This window comes from Tupaia chinensis, unplaced genomic scaffold (genome assembly GCF_000334495.1).
Source record: "Tupaia chinensis unplaced genomic scaffold, TupChi_1.0 Scaffold000377_4, whole genome shotgun sequence".
Classification (NCBI taxonomy): domain Eukaryota; kingdom Metazoa; phylum Chordata; class Mammalia; order Scandentia; family Tupaiidae; genus Tupaia; species Tupaia belangeri.
In genome coordinates this window covers 16,695-27,546 of record NW_006159878.1, presented here as the reverse complement: position 1 = coordinate 27,546, position 10,852 = coordinate 16,695, and the positions used below count along the sequence as shown (strand labels likewise).

The 10,852-nt window shown below is 54.8% G+C and overlaps 1 protein-coding gene across 1 annotated transcript in view; it reads left to right on the top strand.

The window, feature by feature from the left end:
* LOC102492721 (UDP-GlcNAc:betaGal beta-1,3-N-acetylglucosaminyltransferase-like protein 1) overlaps positions 1 to 10,516 on the top strand; it is a gene marked incomplete at both ends in the record, with an annotated part of 39,110 nt that extends 28,594 nt beyond the window's left edge. Inside the window, 1 exon segment of the mRNA XM_027773825.1 lies at positions 10,421 to 10,516. Coding sequence (XP_027629626.1) covers positions 10,421 to 10,516 — 96 coding nt within the window.
* Between the last annotated feature and the right edge of the window lie 336 nt (positions 10,517 to 10,852).

The window sequence follows — 10,852 nt, the reverse complement described above, 5'->3', positions numbered from 1 at the left end:
GTGGGTTGGGTGCCCCCCCCAGCCGTTAGTGGGGCCCAAAGTCCTGTGTCCTGTGCCCATGGTGGCTGTCCTGGTGTCCCAGAAGCCTGCCCCACCCCCTCAGTCCACACCGTGCCACTCCTCTCTGTACACAGCGGGTTCCAGAGTGGCAGTGGGAGGACCTTGGGGCCACTGCACATGGGGGCGGGACTGCCGACTGCTTGGGACGTGACAGCAGAGGGGAGCAGAGGTGGCCACAGCTGCTTGTGGGGGGCGTGCGGAACCAGGGTGGGGTTCGTGGTGAGGTCCCAGGGGCTGCAGGGCTGGTTCGCAGCAGGGGCAGAAGAGAGGTCTCAATTTTACTGGATCCTTCAGAGACCACGAGGCAGCCGAACCCGAGGACCACAGTCCGCATCAACATGTGTGTGTGGGCAGCCGGTCACCGCAGGGCCGTGTCAGCACACGTGTGCAGGCGGCCTGACCTCCCTTCCACTGGCCATCACAGCGTGCCGTGGGGTCGGGAGGAGCTGCACTCGGCTACTGAGGTCATCACTGGGCGGCCCTGAGCTGCTGTCCCATGGCTCTGGGGACCGGCGTTGGCCAGCTGCCCCAGGCCTGGAGCTGGAGACGCGTCTGTGCTGGCCGGTGAGTGGCTCTTGGACGGGACACCCCGGCTCTCACAGGAGTTCTGCGATCAGCAGTGACAGTTTCCCGCTCTCTAAACTAGATGTTCATCGGCACTTCTGAAGTTCTGTAGCGAGCATTGGCATTCTAGAATGGGGGACTTTCAGATGTGCTTTCATTTCCATACCCTTCATTTCTAAACCGAAAAAAAACTAAACAGAGTGGCTTCGTTAACGAGTGACTTTTGGCAAGTCTCTTTCGCATACGTGCAAATGAATATTTAGGGATATACAGGAATTTGGAAAAAATGCAGACTGTGCCAACTTGTCTTAAGTAAAACAACCTTGGTTTTCATTTTCATAGATTTTTTAAATTCTAGGTTGTAATTTTTCTCTCTGACCATCTCTCATAGTCTCTAGATGTCCCATTTCTGCATTTAGGAGAGGAGCCTTGCTGTGTCCTATTCAGACAGGTGGAATATCTGTGCCTTTTTCCAGCACTGATTCCTGTGCGTGAAAATTAGGGATGCCAAAATCGTTTTGTTGCACTAAAACAAAGTCAGCTTTAGAAAGGCTGTTATCGTGTGGCTGGATTATTTCTAATCATGACCTATAAAAATCTTAATTTGCAGTTCTGGCTGGGGCTATGCAGTTACATTGCACGGTTTGCTCTGAAAGAGAGAAATGAATACCGATGGCTGCTCGAACTTGGTCACTTACAAGAGCACACTTCCTTAGGGTGTAGCAGCTATGCCACTGGACTCCCCCTGGGCCGACCACGGTTTGAGTCCTGGACCTGATGGCGCATGTGTGTGTGTGCTCAATAGCCTGGGAGGAGAACAGAGGAGAAGGGATTGTGGGTGGCCATCCCCCTCTCACTTTTCCTCACTGTCTCTGCTTCTCTCCCGGTGAATGCATGTGCCCTAAGGCAAAAACCTCTAAACAGAAGAGAACCATTTACTTGGGAAGGAGAGGCCTTCAAGAGCTTTCATAAACTGCATGTGAATCATTACCTCCAGGGGTCACTAGGCAGCTTCAAGTGTGATGTTTATCGCTCATTTCTTAAACATTCGGAGCAGAGCTCAGTCCTAAAACAGGATGGGACTGAGGCAGCCTGGTGCTGTCCCACTGGGGTCACCTGAGCAGAGGTCCAGAACGGGATGCGATGAAGTGTGCGGCCTCAGGGAGGGATCAAGCCCAAGGGGAGGCGGCAGGAGCAGAACGGGCAGGGCAGCGCCCCGCCCACTTGGTCCGTACCCTTAAACTCACACCGGGCACGTGTACGTGCGTGCAGAAGATCCCGAGAGGAGAATGGGGGAGAAGGGATTGCGGCGTGGCCATCCCCCCTGGGGGTGTTTTCTTGCTTTCTGTCTCTCTGTCTCTGGCGAGCGCATGCGCCCTATAGCAAAAACCTCTCCAAAAAAAAAAAAATACCACAGACAGACCTCAAAAGCATGTGTTCCTCACCTGTCTATATGACCGTCACGTGATCTAACCCAATAACATGAAAAAAATTGCCTCCTTGGCCAGCCTGTGGCGTGGTGGTTAAGGTGGCTGGACCCCACATGGCAGACTATGTGTTTTGAGTCTGCAACCCGGCAGCTTGAAAAACACGCCAGACGTGTGTACATGTGTGCCCAAAATCCTGAGAGGAGAATGGTGAAGGGGTTGCAGCGTGGCCATCCTCCCTGGGGGGTGCTTGCTCACTTTCCTTCTCTTTTTCCAGCAAGCACAAATGCCCTTTAGCAAACTGAACAAAAAATACTTCTATTACTTGAGTTTGTTAATTTTTTAATGTGTATTATTATTATTATTAATTTGACCAGAGAGGTAGACAGAGAGGAAAAGGGAGGGAGCAAGCTGCCAAGTCCGGGACTCGAACCACAGGAGTCCAGTGCCTTAACCACCCCTCCATCTTATGTTTTTAAGACAAATAGAAGTTTTTAGTGAACTATTGAGTTGTCAGGAAAGTCATCACACACTTTTGCATAGAGAAAAAGACATCGTGACTTCCCGAAACCTACTATAACCTTGATTTATATTTTATAGTGTAATAATCTTTGAACTATCCATAAATTTAAATTAGAAACTAATTTCCTAAACATAATTAATCATGAATTACAGGCCTCAGGTTTCCTTTCTTCTCCATTGGTTTCATCTTCAACTTGTGGTTCCGAACGGCCTCTTGAAGAGGACGCTCCTTGGACGCCAGTAAGAAGTCGGACTCGCCCCACGCTGTCCTGGACCCAGGCCCCGAGCCGTTTTCCACGTCCCTGCCTTATTCTCTCACTGTGTGGGCCTGCGGCACCCTGCCTCGCCCCGTTAGCTCCTGGTTCCGTGAAGTTAAACTTGTGCGTTTCTCACTAATCCTGCACATGGCCTTGGACCCCGGCTTGTGCTCAAGCCAGGCCACCAGGGTGCTCTCCTCGGGGCCCCAGGAGCCTTGAGCTCACACCAGCTCCAGGCTTTCCCTGCCAGCCAGCTGAGAGCAGCTATCCCCACCTGTTTGGTACCAGCGATGGGTTTCTTTCTTTCTTTTTTAAGAATTATTTTATTTAACATTATTTATTTATTTTAATTTGATCAGAGAGGGACAGAGTGAGAAAGAGAGAGAGGGATACTAAGAAAGCAAGCTGCCAGGTCCAGGACTTGAACCGTGGTCAGCCATGTAGGAGCCCACTGCCCTTAACCACCACACCACCTGCTGGCACCAAGGGATGGATTTCTTTTATTTTTTCCCAGTGTAAATTTGAATTTAATTAACAATCACCTTTCCATAAACAGTGCATTTAAATGTGCACTGATGAGCTGCACGGCTTGAATAGTCACTTCCAAGACAGACAGAGGCCTTTCCTTCCCCGTCTCAGTCTTTGTTGGGCTAGACACGGAGTCTGCATCTTTCACAGCAGATTCAGAGGGCGAGGATCCAGGTACGGATCTGCACCCAGCCACGCCCACAGCATCGTGCTTCTGCCCTCCGTCAGCCTCGAGCCCACTGCTTGGGCAGCAGCGGCCCGGGCCCCACGGGCGTTAACTTGGGCTCCTGGACAGGCCCAGCTGCCTGGGCCACAGGGCACCCCCGCAGTTGGAGGGATGGGTTTCTTGAAAGACGGCGTTCTGTGGACAGTGGGTGTGTTTTCCTGCTGGGGCATGACTCGAGTGTGCCACGTGCATCGGGCACTTATTGCTGTCATCACTTTTTTTTTTTTTTTTTTGAGAGATTTTCACTGTAGGGCGCGTGCGCTCGCCAGACAGACAGAGAGAGACATAGAGACAGAAAGCGAGAAATCACCCCCCCAGGGGGGATGGTCATGCCGCAATCCCTTCTCCTCCATTCTCCTCTCGGGATCTTGGGCACGCACGCACACGCGCCCGGCGTGAGTTTTAAGCCACCGGGTCCGGGACACGAACCACGGTCGACTACGTGGGAGTCCAGCAACATAGCCATTACGCTAACTGCTGGTTCCCTGTCATTACATTTTAACATAAAGTGAAGTAACCGTGCCCCTCCCTGTGACGGTGTTTGCAGCCCTCATTGGACCTGCATCATGGCCTCGGCCCCACCCCAGATCGGCAGGCATCATGAGGAGCGCATAGATCCCCGGGGGCCTAGATCCCTGAGGCCTAGATCCCCAGGGTCCTAGATCCCTGACAGCCTAGATCCCCGAGGGTCTAGATCCCTGATAGCCTAGATTTCCGGGGGCCTAGATCTCTGAATGGTCTAGATCCCTGACAGCCTAGATCCCCAAGGGCCTAGATCCCTGGCAGCCCAGATCCCTGATAGCCTAGATCCCCAGGGGCCTAGATCCCTGACAGCCTAGATCCCCGGGGGCCTAGATCCTGGAGGCCTAGATCCCTGGCATGGACAGTGCACAAGGGGCCGGCCTGCACCCCGAGGATCTGTGGCCACTGCCTGACTGCTGGGGGGCGAGTGCAGCCTCCGTGTGCTGGGAGGGCTCCCGGCCTCCTGCTGCCCTCGCCTCCTGTTGCAGCCCAGACCCGTAGGCCCACACCAGGCTTGGGGGCCCTGGCTTAGAGGTTCATCCACTTTGTCAGTCTTCCTAAAGAATCAGTTTGCTGGTTTTTCTCTATTTTTTGTTTTCTACTTTATCGAATTTTCTTTTTATCTCTGGTGTTGGGTTAAGTCTCCCATTTTACCACTCATTCCTCCTTGTTTTCCTTTTCTTGGACCTGTTTTTTTTAATCTTATTTTATAATCCTGTTTTATCTGTGCTTTTGCCTTAATAGCTGTTCCTCTTGTTTTTGGTTTATTTTCAATGATTGGCCTAGAGTGTGCAGTCTGCATCTTAAACTTAGCCCCGTCTATTTGAAATAGTATTGAAGCCCTTTCCATAAAGTGTGAGGATATGAACACGGTCCCATGCCCTTCCTCTGACCACACATTCTATTCTGCAGATGCTGTCAACTCTACAGCGTGGTGGTTTGTTTTTCTTGGTTTGGTTTGGTTTGGTTTTTTTGAGGGGTTTTTGCTATAGGGCATGTGCGCTTACCAGAAAGAGACAGAGAGAGGCACAGAGAGCGAGAAATCACCCCCAGGGGGATGGCCACGCCACAATCCCTTCTCCTCCATTCTCCTCTCGGGATCTTGGGCACGCACGCACACATGCCCGGCGTGAGTTTAGTCGAACCGCGGTTGACCACGTGGGAGCCCAGCGACATAGCCATTACGCCAACTGCTGGTCCCTGCGTTCTTATTTTTACCAGTCAGTTGCCTTATAAAGAGACCGTGCGTCGGGACAGTGTCCCCACTTTCATGCGAGAAACAGAGACAGGAAGAGGTAAAGTAATTGGGAGCTGCAGGTGGCTTGGTGGTTAGACATGCTGTCCATGCTGCGATCCCTTTTCCACGCTTCTCTCAGGAATTTGAGCACATTCACACGCAGCCAGCGTGAATCTCAAGCCTCCAGGTCTGAGACTCGAACCGCAATCAGCCATGCAGAAGTTCAGCACCTTAACCACTATGCCACCTGCTGATGCCCCACAATTTGGTAACTTCTAATTGACCGCTAGACCTTGTGAATTTTACGTTGTTGAATGCTGGATTTAGTTTTGTTTTTAAAAAATACTGGGTGTTTTCTCTCAGGCACACGGCTGTGCTCACAGGCCTGGGTGTCAGGGAGCTCCGCTCTGCCTGGTGGGGCCAAGGATGGCTCTGCCTGGAGTTTGGGTGGTTCTTTCCTCACTCTAGAACCTTCTCACGTGTGTGCAGGTCGTACTTAGCCAGACACCGCGGGGACCCTCGGCCCCGTCCCTGTTGGCGCTCGTCCCTGGGTCTGGGCACCTGGCAGGTGTGAGCTCTGGGTCCCCTCCTGCGCTGTGGGCAGCGCGGCTCCAGGCAGGAAGGTGGTGCTGCCGTGGGCCTCTGCTCTTGGGTGGGTTTCGTGCTGAACGTTGCCACGTGTCCAGAAGCAGCTGCTCTGAACATCCCGTTTGGTGTGCTGCTCGTGTACAGCGGGACACTACTGTGACTTCAATGTCGCTAAAAATCCGTGTGTGGATATTTTGTCCTGATGGGGCCAAGGGGGTGGAAGCGTGACCTGACTGTGGTACTGGAAGGTGGGCCCTAGCCACAGGTCAGGGCAGGCCCTCAGGGTTGGAGCCCTCAGGCTGGAGAGTCCACGTAGAGGGCTGAGGCCACGGGTGCTTGTGCACCTGCAGTGCAGCCACTGCCCTTCTGCCCAGACCAGGTGCTTCCTGTCCTGGCTGTCGGAGGGAGACCCTGCAGGGCTGGACTCCCCGTGGCTCACAGGGCCCTGCCACCCTGCCTTTCACCCAGGCCTCTCTTGGCCAATAGTGATCGTTGTCCATATTATTACAGGTAACGAACTACTTCCAGAAAGCGTGGCAAAACAGGACTACGTCGCATTTATAAAACAGCCTGTGGGCAAGTCGTATAGTTACAGCGTTGGCTCTTCTGTGGAAGCACTGGCACAGTGTAGAATGTTCTCTCCATTTGCAAGATTCTACTTTTGTTTCTTTGGGGAGAGTTTTTGTTTTCACGTTTTGTTTTTTGTGTTTTGTTTGTTTTGTTTTGTTTTGTTTTTTGCCATTTCGTGCATGTGTTCACTAGGGAGAGAGACAGTCGGAGACAGAGGGAAAGTGAGACACTCCGTCCCGGGAAGTGGGGTGCCACAGTCCCTTCTCACGTTTCTGGCGTGATTTTCCAGTCGCTGAGTCCGGAACGCAAACCGCAGCCATGTGGGCGTCTGGTGCCTTAACCCCTGTGCCACCTGCCGGTGCCTTGGGGAGTTCTTCAAGTTGTCTGCATGCAGCTTCCGTGCGTGTCTTGCTCACGCCATGCATTTTGACTTTCCTTCTGTAAATTGTGAATATCGTCATCAGACCTCTCCGTGTACGTGAAGGCCATTGTTTTTGAGTGGTCACCTCGTGCCCTTGGGCTTACTAGGTCTTGCCAGTGTTTATGCTGTTCTTTTCTCGATTCTCTTAGGTTTTAAAACATGAGCCCTTGCTGTGAACCAGCAGAAGTGGCCGTCTGCACCGAGTCTCGGCTGCCCCGGCCCCTCTGCCGCGCCGGCAGGTGGCAGGCAGCTGGGGCCACTGCTCCAGGGGCGGCCGGTCTCTGTCCCACATGTACTTCTCCCCTGGGCTACTCACCCGCTTCTGACTTCCCTCCCTGTCAGGGGCGCTAGGCTGTTCTGTTCCCTGAATCTCTGGGAAATAAAAACTCTGAGGGAGGCAGCCGTGCCCCTCGGCCTTCTGGCTGAGCTGTGGCCCGTGCATACCCCTCACCACCCTGTCACCCAACAGGGGATTCGAAAGACAAGGTGTTTGTTTTTTTTTCTTTTTTTTGATAAATTTTAGGTTTTTGCCAGGGCCGGCAGGTGGCATGGTGGTTAAGTGCGCTAGACTCCCACATGGCGGACCGTGGTTCGCCTCCTGGACCTGGTGGCTTACTTTCTCACTCTCCTTTTCTCTCTTTCTCTCACTCAGTTCCTCTCTGGTCAAATCAAAAGAAATAAATAAATAAAGTTAAATAAAATAATTATTAAAAAAAAATTTAGGTTTTTGTCATAGGGCATGTGTGCTCGTTGGAGGGAGACCAAAGGAAAGTGAGAAATGTCTCCCCGGGAGGCACAGCTCCACCGCACCCCTTCTCCCCTTCTCCACTCAGGGTTTTGGGCATGCACACACCCTCGGCTTGACTCTTAAGCTGCTGGGTCCGGGGCCGTCTGGGGTCAGCTCTGCAGGATCCAGAGTTCTAACCCTCGTGCCGCTGCTCACCCTGAAAAGATGATTTTTAAGGACCCAATATTTAACGGTTGTCATGGTGATGATCTGGAGTGTCAGAACTGACGTAACGCAAACCCCAGCATCTCAGCAGTTCATGAAGGACGGGGGTGCTTCCTGTTCACGAGGAGCCTCCCACCCATGGCCCTGGACAGGCTGTGTGGGCCCGAGCCAGTCCTCATGTGGCCACGGGCCCTGTGTGGGCCCGAGCCTGTCCTCATGTGGCCACGGGCCCTGGGGTGGGCAGGGTGCGTGCCTCCTGCTCACAGTAGAGTGGCCTGAGCTCCAGGTGGCACATCTGCAGGAAGCTCGCCTGGGTACCCAGAGGGCGAGAGGTAAGCCAAGGGCCTCGAGGCGACGTCAGCGCCAGCTGGCGCCACCCTGTGGGTCTGAGGCCAGCCCGGGCGCGGGGAAGTGGCCTCAGCTCTGAGCGCAAGCGCTGCACAGCCCGTGCCTGGTGCTCCACTCCCGAAGAGACCGCGTTTCACACTTAGCCACTACGTTCACCAGGCAGTCAGTGGGAAAGAAACAGTGGCTCAAACTGGTCAGCCAGTGGCACAGCGGCAAGGTGCTGGACTCCCACATGGCCGGCTGCAGTTCAGGTCGACCTGGCGGCCTGCTTTCTCACTTGCCTCCTCTCTCTCTCTCTCGTTCATCAAATTAAAAAATAAATAAGAAAATTAAATAATTTTTAAAAACCTAATCAGTCTAATAGCTAGAATATACATTTTAATTAATTGGAGGTGGAAATATGGGGGGTTTTTTTGGTTTTTTTTTTGGAGAGGTTTTTGCTATGGGGAGTGTACGCTCACCAGAAAGACAGCCAGAGACAGAGAGAAAGAAAGCGAGAAATCACCGCCCAGGGGATGGCCACACCACAATCCCTTCTCCTCCATTCTCCTCTCGGGATCTTGGGCATGCTTGCACATGTGCCCAGTGTGAGTTTTTGTGTTTAGTTTTGTTTTTTTAAGATAAATATTTGCTATATGGCATGTGCGCTCGCTGGAGAGACAGACAGAAAGTGAGAAATCACCTCCCGGGGGGTTGGCTGCGCTGCAGTCCCTCCTCTTGGGAGTTTGGGCACACATGCAAATGTGCTCAGTGTGAGTTTTAAGCTGCCGGGTCCGGGACGTGAACCGCGGTCAACTACATGGGAGTCCAGTGATGTGACCGTTACGCCCTCTGCTGGCCCCTGTGTAATTGTACGTGCCTCGTGGTTTAAACAGCAGTCAGCCTTCCCCTACTTACTTGGGCAGTGCGTGCCAAACTTGGGAGGAGTCGCACGCGGTCTCCCAGCAGGTCCATGGCCCGCAGGACGTCTGGCACCTCGGAGCCTCAGTGTCGGCACCCCAGGGCCTCTTTCCTTTCCAGCCCTGGGGGAGCTGGGAGAAGCCGAGCTCACACAGGAGGAGTGCAGGCTCTGGCTGCCTCGCCTTGGTCCCCCCTGCCCCTTCCGCTGAGGCCAGAGCGGCCGCAGCCCTGGATGTGCTCTCACCTGAGAGGCGTGACTCGGGGCCTGAGTCCCCACGGCTGAGCTGCTGCTCCTTTGCCATGCCACGAGCGTGTCTCCATTCTCCCGGGGTCTTGGGCACGCGCACACACGCACCCTGAGTGATTTTCAAGCCACCAGGTCTGTGACTTCCATCGTGGTCAGCCAAGTGGGAATCCAGTGCTTAGCCCCACGCCGCCTGCCGGCCCCAGGGTGACTAAGTCTCAGCCACGCTCCAAACCCACGAAGCACATCCCTGGAGTGTCGCCGGGCCACAGGCAGCCGTGGTTTTTCAGCCTTCTCGAGAGAGAATTGACATGCCCGCCTCCCCCCTTTCTCCAGGCGAGGTCTGTTGAAGGGAGGCCTTTGGAAGGGTATTGATTCCCAGAGGTACCTTGTAGGAAGGGACTTGAGAATCCAGGCTGCGGAGCATGCGGAAGGGACAGAGAAAGCGGTTGCACTCGGCCCTAAAGTGGGCCCCAAGCAGGCAGCTCCGCACCTTTTCTTTTTGGCTATAGGGCTCGTGCGCTCACCAGAAAGACAGAGAGCAAGAAATCACCCCAGGGGGATGGCCACGCCGCAGTCCCTTCTCCATTCTCCTCTTGGGATCTTGGGCACGCACGCACACTCACCTGGTGTGAGTTTAAGCCACTGGGTCCGGGATTCAAACCGCGGTCGACTACGTGGAAGTAGCCTTTACGCCCACTGCTGGCCCCTTCAGCACCCTCTAGTCTAGAGACGCCCCGGGCCCGGGCTGCGCTGTCTGCCCCCTCCCCTATACTGGGCCCCTCAGCATGTGCCCTGAGCTGCGCTGACGTGGCTTTGGCTGCTGTTGGTGGGGACCATGTGCTGAAGGTGGATGAGGAGCATCGCATGGTCCGTGGCTGGTGACGGGACCGTCGCCCAGGGCGCTGCCTCCTCCTCCCCCTTCACTCCCGGAGTTGTGCCTCACAAAGGTCAGCTAGACGGACCCTGTGGACACCCGTGCTCACAGCACACGCAGGGGCAGCTGTGCGTGACAGCCCGCTCGCACGGCCTGACGTCCTGTCTATTCCTGCAGATCGTGGGCTGCCAGGTGGCGAGAGACCCCCCGGACTCCACGGAACGGTACACACGCTGGATCAACCGACTGACGTCCGACCAGCTCCTGACCCAGGTACGCTGCCCGCACCGCCGCTTCTGCTCGGACGTGCACCCTAGTTGAGCGCAGCTGCTCCACGTTCCGACCCAGGAACCTCTGTGGTGTGACAGCCACCAGACGGGCGCCCAGAGACCCCGCAGCGGGCCCTCAGACGCCACATCCTGAGACCCGGACGCTCCACGCAGTCGGGCCGACAGGCCAGTGTGAGCGGGCAGCGCAGCCCAGGGCCAGACGGGAGGCCAGGTGTGGGTGTGACCTGCTGCTGCCACCTCGGGTTGCAGGATGGTGTGGACGCAGTCAGGGCAGGCCTGTGGCCGCGCTCAGGAAGGGGGCGGTGTGTCAGGACAGGCC